Below are 19878 nucleotides of genomic sequence, written 5' to 3' on the forward strand. Positions count from 1 at the left end.
CTTAAAATCAGTTGTTTGTTTTGCTTTGATATTGATCTGGTCCTATTTAAAGTGTCAACGACAATGTGCATGATCTCCACTGTCCAGTATTTGGGATGGGAGAGGAACAGCAAAGACACATGCAAAACCCAAAAAGGTCTTTGGCAGAAATAAAGGGGTGAGGTGGGGGAAAGTCGCATTGAATCCCTGCATCATTGGCCACAGACCGCCTCTTGTTTTGACCTAGTCCTAGTGGTGCTCCACCCACGATGACTCACACAATCTTAGCGACGCAATTTTGGAGCAAGAAAACCCAATTTAGTCTTGCAACTGTTTCATCTCTTTTTGGGTGATTGTGACTGCCCCGTCTTTCTCACTGTCTTGGCAACATGGTCCTGTCTCATCTCTGGGCATGTGGGGAAGACGGCTGAGGAGCTGTCAGGCGCTATTTTTGTCTCGTGAGTCGTTGTGACTGTCTCGTCTCTAGCACCTCATTGTCAACACAGTAAACCAGCCAAACTCTGCCTGATCTGGTTGTGACAATTCCATCTGTCGCACGTTACCATGGAGCTCAAAGACAGTGACCGTCTCTCTCATATCTTCCCATGTTGTCAACACAGTTGTGGAGGTCATAGGCCCGATTTTGACAGGTTGTGACAGTCTCATCTCTCACCATGTTGTCAACACGGTTGTGGAGCTCATAGGCCCGATTTTCCGAGGTTGTGACAGTCTCATCTCTCACCATGTTGTCAACACGGTTGTGGAGCTCATAGGCCCGATTTTCCGAGGTTGTGACAGTCTCATCTCTCACCATGTTGTCAACACCGTTGTGGAGCTCATAGGCCCGATTTTCCGAGGTTAAGACTGTCTTATCTCTCGCCATGTTGTCAACACAGTAGTTGAGCTGACGGGCACGATTTGGACTTGGTGGAACTGTGTCATTTCTGTCACTTTGAGAGGAATATGGTCGTGGAGCAGCCAGGCCCGATTTCGTCTGGTTGTGACTGTCCTCTCTCTGTCAAATTCAAAGGAACAAGCCAGACTGCTTCACCATGTGGCAGCATTGCGAGAAAGATTGGACAGCCCAACTACATCGGACCAAACCTGGCTGCTCCACCCCAGTGAGAATATCGTGAACAAGACGAGACAGTCACAACTGAGCGTCTTTGGGCCTGGCGGCTCCTTGCCAATGTGGTGAGACAGAGGAGACAGTCGCAATCAGATCGAATTGGGCCTGGCTGCTCCGTGGTGAGGTAGATGAGAATGTCACAATCAGACTGAATTGAGCCTAGCATTTCGACCATCGTGTTGCTAACGTGGTGAGACAGAGGAGACATTCACATCAGACCGAATCGAGCCTGGATGCTCCACTACCATGATGCCAACAGGGTGTGATAGAGGAGACAGTCACAATCAGACCCGATCACCCGACTGGGCCTGGCTGCTCCACCGCTTTGCGGTGGGACAGATGGGACATAGTAACAACCAGATTGGATCAGCGCAATTTCGTCTAATCGTGACGGTCTCGTATCTTTCACCATATTGGCGACACTGTGGAGCAGCCAGGCCTGGCTGCCTCACCGTTTTGTCAACATGGTGAGGGAGACGGGACAGCCACAGCCACATAAGATTGTGCCTGCCAGCTCCACCATCGTGGTGCCAACATGCTGTGGCTGCACCACGACCGTGTTGCTGTCATGCTTAGATTGACGAGACAGTCACAATCACCCGGACAAGCATGGCTGCTCCAACATTTTGCCATCATGGTGAGACGTATGGAACAGTTACAGTCAGACATGAGCGAACCTGATTGCTCATTCGTGTTCATAACATGACGGAATAGGTGAGACATTGGCCTGTTCCTTTGAATTTAACAGAGATAGGACAGTCTAGTTTGCCAAGGCTTTGAAGTGAGTCGGGTACACCGCTGTCACAATGAGGCAGGACTGAGATTGGCTGCTCTATCTTTTTGACAACACGCTGAAAGAGGCCAGACAGTCAGAACTAGATAAAGTTCGGCCTGGTAGCTCAACCACCGTGTTGCCAACACGCTGACGGAGAGAGATGACAGTCGCCACAAAAGCGTCGGTCTGGCAGATCTACCATTGTCTTGCTTATGGTGAGACAGATGAGACTGTCGGAAGCAGGCTGAGTTGTTCCCAGCTGCTGCACTCACCGATAGGAACGGCCCTGGCTGCTCCAAAATGTAGAAAAGATGGTGAAAAAGAGGAGACAGTACAACCGTCTTACCAACATAGATGAGACAATCGCAACAAACCCAAATCGGGCTTGTGACTGTTGCACCTTGTTCACAACATTGCGAAAAAGACGAGACACTAAGAACCATACCATATCAGGCCTGGTTACTCCATCATCGTCTTGCCAACATGCTAAGAGAGGCGACAGTCACAACCAGGCCGAATCGGACATTGTGCGGGAAAGGAAACAGTCACAATCATCTAAAGAAGCCCGGCTGCCTCACCGTTTTGTCAACATGGTGAGGGAGATGGGACAGCCACAGCCACATAAGATTGGGCCTGCCCTCTCCACCATCGTGGTGCCAACATGCTGTGGCTGCACCTCGAACGTGTTTCTGACATGCTTAGATTGACGAGACAGTCACAATCACCCGGACAAGCATGGCTGCTCCAACATTTTGCCATCATGGTGAGACGTATGGGACAGTTACAGTCAGATTGGAGCGAACCTGATTGCTCATTCGTGTTGACAACATGACGGAAGAGGCGAGACACTAACAATCAGACCGACTTGGGCCTGGTACACCATCACCATTTGATTTTTTATGTTGCCAACAGGGAAAGAGAGATGGGACAGTCACAACTATAGGACCAGGCCTGGCTGCTCCACAGTGTCGCCAATATGGTGAAAGATACGAGATCGTCACGATTAGACGAAATTGCGCTGATCCAATCTGGTTGGTACTATGTCACATCTGTCCCACCGCAAAGCGGTGGAGCAGCCACGCTCGGTCGGGTGATCGGGTCTGATTGCGACTGTCTCCTCTATTACATCGTGTTGGCTACACCATGGCGGAGTAAGCGGACCAGATTCGGTCTGACTACGACTGTTCCCTTTATCACACCCTGTTGGCAACACGATAATGGTGGAACCAGGCCTGATTCGTCCGGATTGTGACTGTCTCCTCTATCACACCCTGTTGGCATCATGGTAGTGGAGCATCCAGGCTCGATTCGGTCTGATGTGAATGTCTCCTCTGTCTCACCAAGTTAGCAACACGATGGTCGAAATGCTAGGCTCAATTCAGTCTGATTGTGACATTCTCATCTAGCTCAAAATGGAGCAGCCAGGCCCAATTCGATCTGATTGTGACTGTCTCCTCTGTCTCACAACATTGGCAACACGATGGTGGAGCAGCCAACCTCCTCTATCACACCATGTTGGCAACAGTAGTGGAGCAGCCAGGACGGATTCAGCCTGGTTGTCAATGAATCATCCACTTTCAGCATGCTGTCAACACGGTGCAGCCATCAGGCCCAATTTGGTGCGGTTTCGACTGTCTCATCAAACTCTTCATGTTGGCAACATGGTGGTGGAGCCGCCAGGCCCAAAGACGCTTAGTTGTGACTGTCTCGTCTTGTTCACGATATTCTCACTGGGATGGAGCAGCCAGGTTTGGTCCGATGTGCTTGGGCCTGTCCAATCTTTCTCGCAATGCTGCCACATGGTGAAGCAGTCCATGGCTTATTCCTTTGAATTTGACAGAGAGAGGACATTCTAGTTTGCCAAGGCTTTGAGCTGGGTTCGAAGTCGGGTGCACTGCGGTCACAATGAGGTAAGACTGAGATTGGCTGCACCATCTTTTTGACAACACGCTGAAAGAGGCCAGACAGTCAGAACTAGATAAAGTTCGGCCCGGCAACTCCACAACCGTGTTGCTGACATGCTTAGATTGACGAGACAGTCACAATCATCCGGACAAGCATGGCTGCTCCAACATTTTGCCATCATGGTGAGACGTATGGGACAGTTACAGTCAGACATGAGCGAACCTGATTGCTCATTCGTGTTGATAACATGACGGAATAGGTGAGACACTGGCCTGTTCCTTTGAATTTAACAGAGATAGGACAGTCTAGTTTGCCAAGGCTTTGAAGTGAGTCGGGTACACCGCTGTCACAATGAGGCAGGACTGAGATTGGCTGCTCTATCTTTTTGACAACACGCTGAAAGAGGCCAGACAGTCAGAACTAGATAAAGTTCGGCCTGGTAGCTCAACCACCGTGTTGCCAACACGCTGACGGAGAGAGATGACAGTCGCCACAAAGGCGTCGGTCTGGCAGATCTACCATTGTCTTGCTTATGGTGAGACAGATGAGACTGTCGGAAGCAGGCTGAGTTGTTCCCAGCTGCTGCACTCACCGATAGGAACGGCCCTGGCTGCTCCAAAATGTAGAAAAGATGGTGAAAAAGAGGAGACAGTACAACCGTCTTACCAACATAGATGAGACAATCGCAACAAACCCAAATCGGGCTTGTGACTGTTGCACCTTGTTCACAACATTGCGAAAAAGACGAGACACTAAGAACCATACCATATCAGGCCTGGTTACTCCATCATCGTCTTGCCAACATGCTAAGAGAGGCGACAGTCACAACCAGGCCGAATCGGACATTGTGCGGGAAAGGAAACAGTCACAATCATCTAAAGAAGCCCGGCTGCCTCACCGTTTTGTCAACATGGTGAGGGAGACGGGACAGCCACAGCCACATAAGATTGGGCCTGCCCTCTCCACCATCGTGGTGCCAACATGCTGTGGCTGGAGCGAACCCTGTTGGCAACACGATAGTGGTGGAGCCAGGCCTGATTCGTCCGGATTGTGTCTGTCTCCTCTATCACACCGTGTTGGCTGCACGGTGGTGGAGTAAGCAGGCCAGATTCGGTCTGACTGCGACTGTTCCCTTTATCACACCCTGTTTGCAACACGATAGTGGTGGAGCCAGGCCTGATTCGGCCGGATTGTGACTGTCTCCTCTATCACACCGTGTTGGCTACACGGTGGTGGAGTAAGCAGGCCAGATTCGGTCTGACTGCGACTCTCTCCTCTATCACACCCTGTTGGCATCATGGTAGTGGAGCATCCAGGCTCGATTCGGTGTGATGTGAATGTCTCCTCTGTCTCACCACGTTAGCAACTCGATGGTCGAAATGCTAGGCTCAATTCAGTTTGATTGTGACAGTCTCATCTAGCTCACCACGGAGCACCTTGTTCACAACATGGCGAAAGAGACGAGACACTAAGAACCATACCATATCAGGCCTGGTTACTCCATCATCGTCTTGCCAACATGCTCAGAGAGGCGACAGTCACAACCAGGCCGAATCGGACATTGTGCGAGAGAGGAAACAGTCACAATCATCTAAAGAAGCCTGGCTGCCTCACCGTTTTGTCAACATGGTGAGGGAGACGGGACAGCCACAGCCACATAAGATTGTGCCTGCCAGCTCCACCATCGTGGTGCCAACATGCTGTGGCTGCACCTCGACCGTGTTGCTGACATGCTTAGATTAACGAGACAGTCACAATCACCCGGACAAGTATGGCTGCTCCAACATTTTGCCATCATGGTGAGACGTATGGGACAGTTACAGTCAGATTGGAGCGAACCTGATTGCTCATTCGTGTTGACAACATGATGGAAGAGGCGAGACACTTACAATCAGACCTACTTGGGCCTGGTACACCATCACCATAGTATTTGTTATGTTGCCAACAGGGAAAGAGAGATGGGACAGTCACAACTATAGGACCAGGCCCGGCTGCTCCACAGTGTCGCCAATATGGTGAAAGATACGAGATCGTCACGATTAGACGAAATTGCGCTGATCCAATCCGGTAATGACTATATCCCATCCGTCCCACCGCAAAGCGGTGGATCAGCCAGGCTCGGTCGGGTGATCGGGTCTGATTGTGACTGTCTCCTCTATCACACCGTGTTGGCTATATGGCGGTGTAGTAAGCAGGCCAGATTCGGTCTGACTGCGACTGTTCCCTTTATCACACCCTGTTGGTAACTCGATAGTGCTGGAACCAGGCCTGATTCGGCCGGATTGTGACTGTCTCCTCTATCACACCCTGTTGGCATCATGGTAGTGGAGCATCCAGGCTCGATTCGGTCTAATGTGAATGTCTCCGCTGTCTCTACACGCTAGCAACAGGATGGTCGAAATGCTAGGCTCAATTCAGTCTGATTGTGACATTTTTATCTACCTCCCCACGGAGCAGCCAGGCCCAATTCGATCTGATTGCGACTGTCTCCTCTGTCTCACCACATTGGCAAGGAGCCGCCAGGCCCAAAGATGCTTAGTTGTGACTGTCTCGTCTTGTTCACGATATTCTCACTGGGGTGGAGCAGCCAGGTTTGGTCCGATGTAGTTGGGCCTGTCCAATCTTTCTCGCAATGATGCCACATGGTGCAGCAGTCTGGCTTGTTCCTTTGAATTTGACAGAGAGAGGACAGTCACAACCAGACGAAATCAGGCCTGGTTGCTCCACGACCATATTCCTCTCATGGTGACAGAAATGAGACAGTCCCACCAAGACCAAATCGTGCCCGTCAACCCCACTACTGTGTTGATAACATGGCGAGAGATGAGACAGTCTTAACCTGACAAAATCGGGCCTATGAGCTCCACAATCGTGTTGACAACATGGTGAGAGATGAGACTGTCACAACCTGTCAAAATCGGGCCTATGAGCTCCACAACCGAGTTGACAACATGGTGAGAGATGAGACTGTCACAACCTGTCAAAATCGGGCCTATGACCTCCTCAATCGTGTTGACAACATGGTAAGAGATAAGAGAGACGGTCACTGTCTATGAGCTCCATGGTAACATGTGACAGATGGCATTGTCACAACCACATCAGACCGAGTTTGGCTGGTTTACTGTGTTGACAATGAGGTGCAAGAGACGAGACAGTCACAACGACTCACGAGACAAAAATAGCGCCTGACAGCTCCTCAGCCGTCTTCCCAACATGCCCAGAGATGAGGCTTCTTTAGATGATTGTGACTGTTTCCTCTCTCGCACAATGTCCGATTCGGCCTGGTTGCGACTGTCGCCTATCTGAGCATGTTGGCAAGACGATGATGGAGTAACCAGGCCTGATATGGTATGGTTCTTAGTGTCTCGTCTCTTTCGCAATGTGTGAACAAAGTGCAACAGTCACACGCCTGATCGGGGTTTGTTGACAAGACGGTTGTACTGTCTCCACTTTTTCACAACCTTTTCAACATTTTGGAGCAGCCAGGGCTGTTCCTATTGGCAAGTGCAGTAGCTGGGAACAACTCAGCCTTCTTGCAACCCAATCGAGCCAGGCTGATGCTCAATGCTGACAACATGAGGAAAGAGACGAGACCTGCCAAAGAGGCCACGAATCAATCAGAGTTGACAATACTTCAACAGTCGAAAATGCTAGATTTGACAAGTCTACAAAATACCAGCCAAATTGAACAAATTCTTAAATCTACACAATAAATTTATTTACAATAACAATACCTCAGTGCCCATTCAAACAAATGGTTCTTACACATCAATTCAGGATCAAGGGTACCCTGGTGTTGAATTTTGATAATTGTCCATGTTTTAAATAAGTTCGGAGCTGTGTTAACTCCCACAGAAAAAATGGGGGAGATGGCTGGTCTTTAGGATCCTGCAGCATATCAGCACTATTCATACAGGATGCAAGACTCTTCATCACAGAGTCGATGAAGACCCAGCTCCCCTCCAGCGCAAATTGGTCACATGGAGACCACAAATCAGACCCCCTTGCTCCTGCCTATAGCCCCCCTTTAATTGTAGCACACAGAAGTCTCTAAGAATTATTGTTCTATGGCACCAGACCGATCATGCAAGGACCGGTGGCCACGAGGGTGGAGCAAATTCTCCTAATTTCTCTTCGTAATAGTTGTAAAGACGCATGGGCTTCAGATCGAAAATTGCTCGGTCCTCTATCCGTGTAAGTTTGACTCCAAGGTCTTCTAGCGTTGGATTCTCCATTGTCATATCGGTGATGAATTCCTGTAGAGATGGAAGTTTTGAAAATGAGTTTAACCTAGAACTTTGGAAACATCCTCTGGAGTGGCCCGCCTTGAATCAGTGCGTACTTTTGTTCGTAGTCAGGTTCGGGGGACTACATCCCTCAATCTTGTCCCCAAGAAGACTCTCTTACATTTGGATTGTCTCACTTGTGCACTGATCGTACCCTGGCATGATGCCTAGGAACAAGGCGATTCTGGTACTCTCTCAGTATAATACTTAACCAAACAAATAACTCTCATATTTACCCGTTCAATTTTCTCCCAAGTCATGATTGGAGTGGCTGGGGCGTACGTCATCCATCGGACCTTGGCTCTGAAAGAAGTTTATAATGATTTGATATATTATTGATGATAACAAATTGATCAATAACTAATCATTTTTAGTACTAGTACTAGTACTAAAAACTAGTGTCCTTAATAGAGAGGTGTCCACTAAGGGAGGTTCCACTGTATGATGATGATGTACACTTACCTGAAGATTGGATCCATAAACGAAATCTTTGCGTAGTCGTTCCTCAAGCAGCGATAGAAGAACTGAACTAGATCGCCAAGATAGTATCGGTGAGGCCTGCAAGCAAGTGGTGTCAAAAGTCATAAAAGCAATTTTGATGATCGTACCGTTTTTCCCCATGATTGATTTAATATCCAGTGAAAATATTTCTCTTAAACTTTCTCGACTTGGTCCCAGTCCTGATGATAATGACTTGTGTGAGAGACTGTCCCAAACAGTGACTATCCCAAACAAGTGAATGAACAAGCCACCTTAGTGACTGTCCCAAACAAGCGAATGAACAAGCCACCTTAGTGACTGTCCCAAACAAGTGAAAGAACAAGCTACCTTTTCATTTACAAACAAAATGTTTGTATTGAAAAGGTTTTTTGAAATATATTGGAACGCACCCAACGATATCAAAGGTCTTGCCGACAGCGTCTGGGTCCTGGATGGCATTAACAATGCCCGTGGCTACGTCCCCTCTGAAAACAGGCTGTTTGATTGTTTCCATTCCCTTCCTCCACATCGGGATGCGATTTCCACTTCTTCTCCCTGCAAGGATAGAATCACAACAACTGAATCATATTCATTGACATTTTCATACATTTCTTCAAGTAAAGGATGCCCCACAGAGAGACTTGTGCAGTTTGTCCTTGGTCCATGTCTGCCTCTATCCTTACAAAATGAACTTTTGTTTGGCTTACTGGATGATCCTATGATCCAACGCAGCCTTACACAGCTGGGTGGAGTAAGACAAGTTAGACAAAGACACCTGCCAAGAGTCACATGTTGACTGTGGGGTTGAAACACATGTCACATGTTGACTGTGGGGAATTGCTTGACCGCGTCAAGAAAGCAGAAGCACCCAAGCCGTGCTGGCCAAAGAGAAAGGCTTCATACAAATTCACTTACACCACTTAGCATAATAAGTGACAAATTTGTCATAACCGCCGAAAATGTCAGACGGCCTGAAAACAATGGCGTCGGGAAACTCCTCTCGAACGGCATCTTCTCCGCGTGCTTTGGATGCGAGGAACTGAGAGCCCTTCTTCAAGTAGATCTTCTGGGGATTCTCGCTGGCGTTCAGGGCTGACATGTGAAGAAGTTTCTCCACTCCTGCCTCTCTGGCACACTTGGCAATCAGGCGTGCACCGTCCACATGAACATCATCGAATTTGAAATTCCTACAAAAAATATATATCATAGATGATATTGTTTACACACGAACAATGCTAACATTTCTTCCTCTTCAGCTTTCACTCGGCACTTGAGAAGTGTCCTCTCCTAGGAGTTTTCCTCCTCCAACATGGGATGAGCGATTTTCCGTGCCACTGAGGGAGGTCACACACGAACAGGGTTTATTGGCCTATTGACCGTGTCTTTGGCCAGCAGTAGAATCCACACAAGCTTCTCATGTTTCTCACTTGATGCGGTCTTTTCTTTGCCCTGGCATATACACCAAATATATAAAGGAACTTCTGGTTTATGTCTGATTTGAAGGAGTGTGAAGAGCCAGGAATTTAAGTTCCTAGAAAGCCACGCTGGTTTATCCAGACTTACAATTCTGGCTCCTCCCCGGGATTGAACCCGGGCCCTATGCTTGTAAGCCAGCATTAACCCCTAGGCTATGAGGCCCCTTTATGGCTTATGCTAGCTGCCCTTCAACAAAATATCCTTCCCCCCAGAAAAATTTGATGTCAGAGATTAGACAAGGGGCACTTGCGTACACTAACCCCCCTGAGAATTGACAATAATTGCACTCACTTTGTCTCCCACTCACGACCAATCAGGTTGATCACAACATTGGAGTACTTCATGCATCTCTTGATAGCTGCTTCATCTTGCAAATGGATAGGCTGAATCATAAAATATCTCATGATAAGCTATTGGCTTAGTATTATCCAAGACCAACCAGTTCTAATTTCCCTTCCAATGGATTTGTTTCTCCCTCAATCAAGCTTTTCATTGCTTCATGGGTGGAGGTGACTAGCTTTGACACTTTGCAGCAAGTCAGAATGAGCTGAAACATAAGTTGGCAAGTATATATTTGCCACATTCTTAGCATTTTACTCAAAAATGCACCTTTTGTGTCAGACCAAAATCACAGCACATTCAGGAAGCTCACAAGAAACAAGTACATTATTTTCATTGGCCTTATTTGCAGAAGTTTTCACTCCAGCACCGCAGCTGTTTGTTATAATTTGAGTGACTGAAGAAGTTAAAAACTTACATAGAAAAGAATCTGTCCTAAATCACCACAGAGTCTCAGCCTCTGAACTTCATATGGATCAGCTCGGTATGGGACGATCACTTGGGAACCAGTCTTTCCTGGAAATAACCAAGTATTTGTCAGACTCTACAATCGTGAATATTTTTTAAAAACATGTCTCACTAAATTATGATTATGAACTACGGCATAAGTTGTGAATGCCACACTTGTTGTTGTGTTAAAAGTGCCATATTTGTTGTCATAAAACTGTGCTTTTGATCGCAACAATAATTCTGGTAGTGCAGATGTTCCGAGTGTTTTCATTCAATAGCCAAGGCAACACTTCTCATATATCTTACCCAGCCTATTGACTATGTCTCCTCCAAGATACCCAGACGCTCCAAAGACAGTTGCGACAGTTCCACTGAAGGAAGACCGTCCACCAGTTCCTCTCTTGTAGTTGGTTAATGTATGTGACTTGTGACGTTTGCAGATTCCGACAACACCAAGTATTGGAGTCACCTGCTTTCCTGTTGAAGAGGAAAACACAGTGTCAGAGTGCGGCAAAGTAATGATAGCATAGTATTATGATTTGGGACATCGACATTTTGTTGAAGTTTGTTTGGGTACCGACGAGTCATGATGCGTTTCACCGGGAACAGAGGGTCACAGTGATGGCATTGTCCGAAGTATCCTTAGGCTTCCGATGAGTTCTGATAAGCGCATTTGATTTGTTTGGGCTGGGATTTGTCCTTGACTTTGTAGAAAGGTTCACTCCTGTCACCAAGACTGGATTAACTTTCAGCTGAGACACATTCATTGTCAACTGTGTAGGCCTATATTACATGTCATCTCACCTGCACCTGTGAGGCTGTGTATGTAATGTATGTAGTATGTATAGGCCTACATGAATGCATGCGGAGTGTACATTTTGTACACACTTTCTACTGAAGCGATGATCAACAGACTGTCACCTTTCGGAATAAATTAAACCAATAACCATGGTGCATTTTAGAAACAGCATAGCTGAATGCAATCTTTGTGAAGTGAATTTTCATAATTATTTATTGTTATCAATAACACTATATTAGATGGGTCAAAATTTGGGGAAACTTACGGCCAATTCGGCCAAATTTTGATACGACCAGAGCCGCCATCTTCTGAAGGTGACCGCCAGAGGGCGAGCCGGATGAGAAATTGCTTCAGTCTTTCAATACTACCATAACAATATGTATTTTGGCCAGTTTAAAATCAAACAAACATTCAAATTTATGGTCTTGATGAGATATGTAAGCGTATAGTGATAAAATAAGGTAATAAACTTGAATAAATTGACACAAATTGGAGAGTAAAACTTAAGCGAAATCGAGGCTATGGTACGTCGGTAAGTTCCTTGACTTGAAAAAAATCTTTGTTTTTGAGAATTTTCTGGCATTTTTGGTAATAATTCTGCATTTTTCGAATAAATCTTGGTTAGTTTCTGAGAGATATTCAGCCATCTGAACAATACATTCGTACTCCACTCACAAAATCCTCCATTAAATGATTTTATTTAGTAGTTCTTTTGAATACACCTGGTAAATGTTGGAAGTGAAAAAGAAGCCAAGGCCCAAGCGCGCAAGTGAAGTGAAGAACAGAAGTTGAACTGAAGGGGAGAACGAGTGGCCAACTAGTGACCGTATACGTACAACCCTGACAGAGAGCGTATCATCTTTGTCTAGCATGGCGTTACCATTGCCATATGTGGCACAGGCACGTGGAAATAAGAGCTCAATAGCCCCCCCCCCCCCCCAATCGACTGACAAACACACACTCACTGACGCACAGTTTCTGACGTTTCATTCGTATCATTTCTTATTCCAGGTGTTTCAAACAGTTGATTACAGAAGATGTCTTACTTGTTGCCGCATCTTCACAATGGATGGCAGGTCGACCAGGCTATCATGTCGGAGGAGGAAAAGGTTGTTGTGATACGATTTGGACACGATTGGGATCCGACGTGTATGAAAATGGATGAAATCCTGTACAAAACTTGTGAAAAGATCAAAAATTTTGCCGTAATTTATCTTGTTGACATCACTGAAGTTCCGGATTTCAACAAAATGTACGAGTTGTACGATCCATGTACCGTGATGTTCTTCTACAGGAATAAGCACATTATGATTGATTTGGGAACTGGTAACAATAACAAGATAAACTGGGCTTTAGAGGACCAACAAGAATTTGTAAACGTTGTCGAAACCGTTTTCCGTGGAGCGCGTAAAGGACGTGGTTTAGTGATCTCGCCAAAAGACTATTCGACCAAATATCGGTACTAAAAGGGGTCTTCATCACTTCACTATCATATTTTTATGGATTGGATGTTGTCTATAACAGTTCAGTAGATATTCGAAAAGATTAATCTTCTCAGACATATCCTATCTAAAGAAGAAGGACACCCTCTCAATTGGGATCAGTGGTTTTGGTCCCAAATTCATGTCTTTGTAATCAGGACACGCTTCTATAAAGGACAGCATTATCCTGGGGTAAAGGAAATTCCACAATGTCAATGATCTGAACTTTAACCCAGGCCTAATTGATGTCATTGTAGTTCACATTGTCAATCATAAATGTTCCATTTAGTAAAGCATACAAGTTTTGTCAATAGTTAGTTAAGGTTTCTTTTGTCTTTCAATGAGATATGGTTGTACCCTTGGACTTCGGACAATGTTCACAATCACACAAACTTGTGAATTGATTATGCATTTGTCACTACCAGATAAAGAAAAAAATTACCACATTATCTCTTCGTTTCCGACGTCACAACCAAGGCAACACGGAAGCAAATGTCGTTCAGATGCTGGCCTAATAGACATCCTTCCTTCAGTTGTCACAACAAGGCAACACTGAAGCAAATGTCATTCAGATGCTAGACAAATAGACAGCCGTCCTTCAGAAGTCACAACCAAGGCAACACTGAAGCAAATGTTATTCAGATGCTGGCCCAATAGACATGGAAAACAATATCCAAGACCATGGACATGGAATGTTCATTGAGGCGCATTCCAAATTCCCACACCATACATAACGATACAAAAAGGACATGAAATAAAACAAGAGCAATGACCTAATTTAGATTTTTACATCAGAGTTTATTAACAAACATTGTACTGAAGATATCCTTTCCAAAGTTCAAAACACCCTCCAACCAAAGGTACCTCTCTGTCATCGTTATGAATGAAATGAACAGGTAATCCTCTGGTGTTATTCCAATCTTGTCTAACACTGGTTTCGAGCACTAAAAGTCTTCTCACTATATGAGACAAGTCACCTCATCACAGATTTGAATACCATCATGACGTCTTCACTTGCTTCTCGATTTTTTCTAATAAATATTGCATTTGACTACCGATGTGAGGCTGCCCTCTCTCCGTCCTTTTAGCAAGTAGCTTTTGCCTCTTTTTTTTCTTCTGTTGATACGTCTCCATAGCTTCGTCACGTTCTTTCTGCTGTCTCTGTTGCTCCTGAAACTTTTTTTTCTTCTCTTCCTTCTTCCTCAGGAATTCTGTTTGTGGCTTCTCGAAGGCGCTCAACTTTTTTCCACCCCTTCAAAGAAAAATTCAGGAAATACAAATGTTTGTTGTTGTTGAAAGAGAATGTTGCTTGGGTTAGGCAAAGGGTTTGAATGGAAGTCAACATACACAATGACATTTTTTTAAATTCAAAGCAATTAGTTTTTGTACATGCAAGGCATCAGGACTGTCTCTTGGTATTATCATGAATTTTTAAGAAATCACCTTTTTTGAGAAGATTTCCCAGAACTATCTGATTTATTTTTATTTCGTCTGTTATCGCCATCATCCTGGTACAAATCCACCATCGATTTTTTCTGCTTTTCTTCATGATAGCGCTCTTTCTTCTGCAGTTTCTTGTACTGGTAAAACATCTTCTTTTTCCTGATATCCGCGAATCCTTGGCCTGAAAAGTGAAATATATATATTTGAATCTGTTAAAAAAACGTTAAAAAAATGTCTGGGACTTGGTTACCTGTAATACTGCACGCCACGGGCACAGCCGCCCGGCACAGTACGGTATCCCGGCCCCGGGGTGTCTGAGCCTGGCTGGGGTCAGATATCTCATATGAACCCAGTATATGCCTGTGGCAGACAATAGAATCGATACCATATTCATGCGATCAGGTTTTAACTGAAGAGTGCTAATATGTGACTCGCTCTACCAAAACTAGGCGCTTGTCGCATCTGAACTTGACAGGTTGATACGGACTTGTTGTTCATTTCCCTATTGTAGACCTTTTGTGAAATCTATTACAAACTGATTTGGTCACATTTCACAAAAGGTCTACAATAGGGAAATGAACAACAAGTACAACAAGTCCGTATCAACCTGTCAAGTTCAGATGCGACAAGCGCCTAGTTTTGGTAGAGCGGGTCACATATTTATTTGCCACGGAAATGTGTATCCGACAATCGATTCCCTGACCCACCTAGCACGCGGCGTTCATGGCATCAAGGGAAAGTGAGGACCTATTTCCGGACATTAAGCGGGAAAGCCGCTTCAGGAAAACAAGCATATTCTAAAAGACAATCGCCCTCCCGTACCTTGTTCGACATTTCCTCTAAAGTTCTGATGCTTTGTTTTGTTATTATCTCTTCTAGATTTTACTGGAAATGACTTTTTAAGCCGGGTGTTTTTAGATTTTGCAATCGAAGACTCCATTTTATTTCTTAACAATTTGTAAACACGAGATGATCACTTCCATCATGCCCGTTATCTCATCATGTTCATTGTCTTCGGCTGTGCACCCAAGTCTTTTTAAAAACTTAACATTAAAATCTTATAACGGTATTGTGTTGACCAGCATTTTTTTACACCTCACCAATTGACTCTATATTCAAAGGTAATATAAAACCATGAGAGTCAGATTGGAAATTTTTACTAATCTCTCAAGGTTGTTGCATATCATTTATCAAGGTACACAAGATATACCCCAGCTAGGGGGTGGATACCATGAAGTCAAGATGATCTAATTCCCCGGTATCTTCATTGCAATTCTCTAGTGGGCCATCCCGCGGCTTTCACAACCGCTGGCTGGTGTAGCAGGAGAAATCGCTCCCGGCCAGAATTGAATTAAAATAGCGACAGGCGCAGCAGGAAGATTGGTCCGTCTTTCACAACTTGTTGCTGGTGTAGCAGAAGGAATATTCAAACCATGACTGGCGTAGCTCCAGGAATAGTTAGTTATCCCTGTTTTTAGCATGCAGGAGGAACACCTACTTACTTACTTACTTAGGACCCTTCGTGCCCTAGGTGGCACATGGGGCGTTCCCCAGGGTCCTCCACTCAAGTCTGTTGGCTGCTCGCTGTCTGGCTGCCTCCCACGTTAGGCCCTTCTCTTGAAGTTCCTTTGCCATGGAACGCCGCCAGGTCTCTCTTGGTCTGCCTCTATTCCGTCTCCCCTGTGGTGTCCATGTGAGTGCTCTCCTTGGCAATGCATTTGCAGGCATTCGGAGCACATGGCCCAACCATTGCCATCTTCGTTCCTTCACCAATTCTGATATGGGCTTCAGGTTAGCGTCTCTCAGTAGGTCTTCGTTACTGATTGTCCTTGGCCAGTAGATGCCTCGGATTCTCCTCAGACACTTCGTTTGGAAAGTGTCCAGTTTCTTGTTGATCTTCTTGGTCATCTTCCATGATTCGCACGCATAGAGCAGTACACTCAGTACATTGCTTTTGTAGATCCTGTACTTGGTAATCCGGCTGAGCTTCTTTGCCTTCCAAATTGTCCACAACATCCCAAACGCTTGGCGGGCCTTGGTGATGCGTGCATCGACGTCGGCTTCGCTATCTCCATTCGAGGCCATCTTGCTGCCGAGGTATACGAAGTCGTTCACGTCATCGATTTGTTTGTCGTAGACAGTGATTGCGTTGTTGTTTGCTGTGTTCTGTTTCATCAACTTGGTTTTAGGTACGTTGATCTTGAGTCAAATTTTCCCAGCGATTGGGGTCAATGTATTTGCCTTCTCCTGGGAGTCATTGTGCCTGCTGGATAGAAGTGCCACGTCATCAGCAAAATCCAGGTCCTCTAGGAGTGTCATAAGGGTCCATTGGATTCCTGTTCTGTGTCCCTCTGTGGTCTCTCTCATCAGCCAGTCCATCACCAGTATGAAGAGGAGGGGTGAGAGGATGCAACCCTGTTTGACTCCTGTGTGTACTGGAAAGCTGTCTGTCATCTGGCTTCCACATACGACTTGGCACTCGAAGTCTTCATATAGCATCTGAATCACCCTGACAATCTTCTCTGGAAACCCATAATTTCTTAGTACCATCCAGAGTGTTTCTCTGTGTATACTGTCAAAGGCCTTTTCGAAATCTATGAACAGTACGTACATGCTGGCATTCCACTCAACTGATTGTTCCAAGATCTGCCTCAGGACGAAGATTTGGTCAGCGCATGATTTCCCTTTCCTGAAACCGGCTTGCTCTTGGCGGAGTTTTCCCTCGACTGCTGTGGCTATCCAATTGAGGATGATGCGGCAGAATACCTTGCAGGTTAGGGGGAGCAGGGTTATTCCTCTCCAGTTTCCACAGTTTCCAAGGTCGCCCTTTTTCGGTAGCTTGATGATGATGCCCGTCTTCCATTCCTCAGGCTGCTCCTCTGTTTCCCAGATTCGTTGGAGAACTTGGTGTAGCCATATTGGGGTCTCTTTGTCATCTGCCTTCAGCATTTCAGCGCTCACTTCGTCGTGGCCTGGTGCCTTTCCGTTGTTCAATTTCTTGATCGCTGCTTTTACTTCGTCAACTGATATGGGGCCAGTGTTGATGTCCATTCTTTCCCTCGCTTCTGGTATTACAGCTGGTTCTGTTGGTGGGGGTCTGTGCAGGATTTCAGCAAAGTGTTCTCTCCAACGCTCCGTCTTTTCTTTTTCGCCGGAGATGTATGAGCCATTCTTGTCCTTCACCGGGGTGTCTTGGCTTGGTCCTGTGTTTCCTCTCATTTTCTTTGTTGCCTTGTACAGTGTTGCCATGTCCTTATCCTCCTGGCTGCATTCTCGGCATCTGTGGCAAGGTTGTCGAAGTATTGGCGCTTGTCTTTTCGGCAGCTCTTCTTGACTTCCTTGTCCTTCTGGGAGTACTCAGCTTTTCGGCGTTCCTGTAGACGTGGTGACTTGGTGCTCAGTAGATTCTTCTTGATAGCTTTTCTTTCGTCAATCTTGGTCCATGATGCGGCGCTGATCCACTCTTCCTTTTTGGTCTTTCGGAAGCCGAGGATTTGTTTCCCTGTTTCTTGCATGGCTTCATTGAAAGCATGAATGGACACCTGTCTCCTACAACTCTCAGCTGGTGACACATGGGGTGATATGAATAAAGACTAGCAAATGCTTTTACTTCAATTTTGTACAGAAAGGCCTAGTGTAAATGTACATGGAGTTTTAGATAAAAGCATTTGCTAGTCTTTATTCATATCACCCATGGTGTCATAGAACTTCTTGGCCCGTGTACTGTAGGCCTATAGCAGGAGCATAGCTATCCTGTCGTCTCTCACAACATGTGGCTGAACTAGCAGGAGGAAAATAGTCAGTATTTCGCAATTTGCGAAGGAGAGCAACGGACATTAAATTCACTCTACCTTGTAATTAACTGAACTGAGTGTCTAATTATGATCATCAATTACGCAAACTTCACACCTGTTAGGTCTAATCGACTACCTAAGTGAACACGGGAAGCCATTGTTTGCGATTACTGTCCGTAATTACGAGGTAATTGAACCAAAAAGTCACCATGGCCGTGTCCGCAATTTGGAGTAGAGAGGTGTCCGCCCTACAGAGGTTTTGGTTAAAGCAAATGAAAAAAATCGGGACTAAACGAACATGTCCGTAATGCGATGGTGTCCGCCTAGCAGAGGTGTCCGCAATGGGAGGTTCTACTGTATATGGCTACAAACAAGGCAATGATTATTTTTTCCCAAATCGTTCTTGTAAGTTGATACATGGAGGTATCTTAATAATACCTCCATGGTTGATAGATGCCTCACTTTCTCCCGGTCATCTGTCAATGGAAGTGCATTACACAAATCTCTTGAAATAATGAAAAATTGTGAAGGTGGCCTGGCCGAGTCGTGTTGTCGCATCTGGCGAGGGATTTATCATTTCTCCACACGGCCATTCCTTCGACTGTTGCGGATTGAAGTGTAACGGATTATATTTACCCAAAGACCCTTGTCCAGTGAATTAGCCGATATGTTGCCACAGTGCTACATGCAACCACCAAGGGTAGCTAATTAGTGTCGACACGCGGTTGTCTTTCCAATGACTAATTGAGTAAAGCCAGTAATATTCCTAATACGATTCAATTAATTCTGTATCAAACACCATTTGATTATAACAAGGGTGCAAGAACAAAATACAAGTATACAGTGTCACATCACTGTGGTGATATGCGGTATACGGTAAAAAAGGTACAGGAAAAAAGGTACGGAAATAAAGGTACAGGAAATAAAAGTACTGGAAATAAAGGTACCGGAAAAAAAGGTACAGAAAATGGCATAAATAGGTAAAAAAGGTACACAATTTTTTTTTAATATTATTTGATGTCTCTCTTTTTCTATTCATAACTTTAACTTTATTTGTTGCGTAGGCATTGCATAGGCCTTAGAAATAGGTATATCAAATTTCCAGTATACCGTTATGGTTTTCAATAGTCGAAACACGGCTATCAAGATCATGATGATTGTAAACATTCTAGGACAATTCCCTGTGTTAAAGGTTAACTGATAAATGTACCTATGTTCAAGTTGTCAGAGACCAAGTAGTTACGAAATGTGCCCCGCCAAAAGACGTCAGACACTTCGCAGACACAACAAAATTGTGTACCTTTTTTACCTTTTTATGCCATTTTGTGTACCAATTTTTCCAGTACCTTTTTTCCGGTACCTTTATTTCCGGTACTTTTATTTCCTCTACTTTTATTTCCTGTACCTTTTTTCCATACCATTTTTCCTGTACCTTTTTTCCTGTACCTTTATTTCATAGATTCGGTGTGATATGCACATGGACATACGATGAATAAACGTACAGATAAAGGGAATACAAAGCATACCGTATATGTACTAGAC

General features: G+C 45.2%; 2 protein-coding genes across 2 annotated transcripts; both read right to left on the reverse strand.

The window, feature by feature from the left end:
* Window positions 1-7471: 7471 nt before the first annotated feature.
* On the reverse strand, window positions 7472-11960 carry LOC135492688 (NADH dehydrogenase [ubiquinone] 1 alpha subcomplex subunit 9, mitochondrial-like). Its single transcript, XM_064779273.1, has 9 exons — window positions 11884-11960; window positions 11126-11296; window positions 10788-10885; window positions 10322-10413; window positions 9470-9741; window positions 8965-9109; window positions 8537-8632; window positions 8311-8377; window positions 7472-8044 (listed from the first exon to the last, which is right to left on the reverse strand). Exons 1-9 carry the CDS (start codon window positions 11921-11923, stop codon window positions 7871-7873), a joined length of 1155 nt encoding a protein of 384 aa, XP_064635343.1. The 5' UTR covers window positions 11924-11960; the 3' UTR covers window positions 7472-7870.
* A 1308-nt stretch (window positions 11961-13268) lies between these two features.
* LOC135492453 (thyroid transcription factor 1-associated protein 26-like) lies at window positions 13269-15482 on the reverse strand. The gene is made up of 3 exons (XM_064778952.1): window positions 15365-15482; window positions 14543-14723; window positions 13269-14351 (listed from the first exon to the last, which is right to left on the reverse strand). The coding sequence occupies exons 1-3, from the start codon at window positions 15480-15482 to the stop codon at window positions 14099-14101; spliced, it is 552 nt and encodes a 183-aa protein (XP_064635022.1). The 3' UTR covers window positions 13269-14098.
* Between the last annotated feature and the right edge of the window lie 4396 nt (window positions 15483-19878).

The sequence above is a fragment of the Lineus longissimus genome, chromosome 8 (assembly GCF_910592395.1).
Source record: "Lineus longissimus chromosome 8, tnLinLong1.2, whole genome shotgun sequence".
Taxonomy (NCBI): Eukaryota; Metazoa; Nemertea; class Pilidiophora; order Heteronemertea; family Lineidae; genus Lineus; species Lineus longissimus.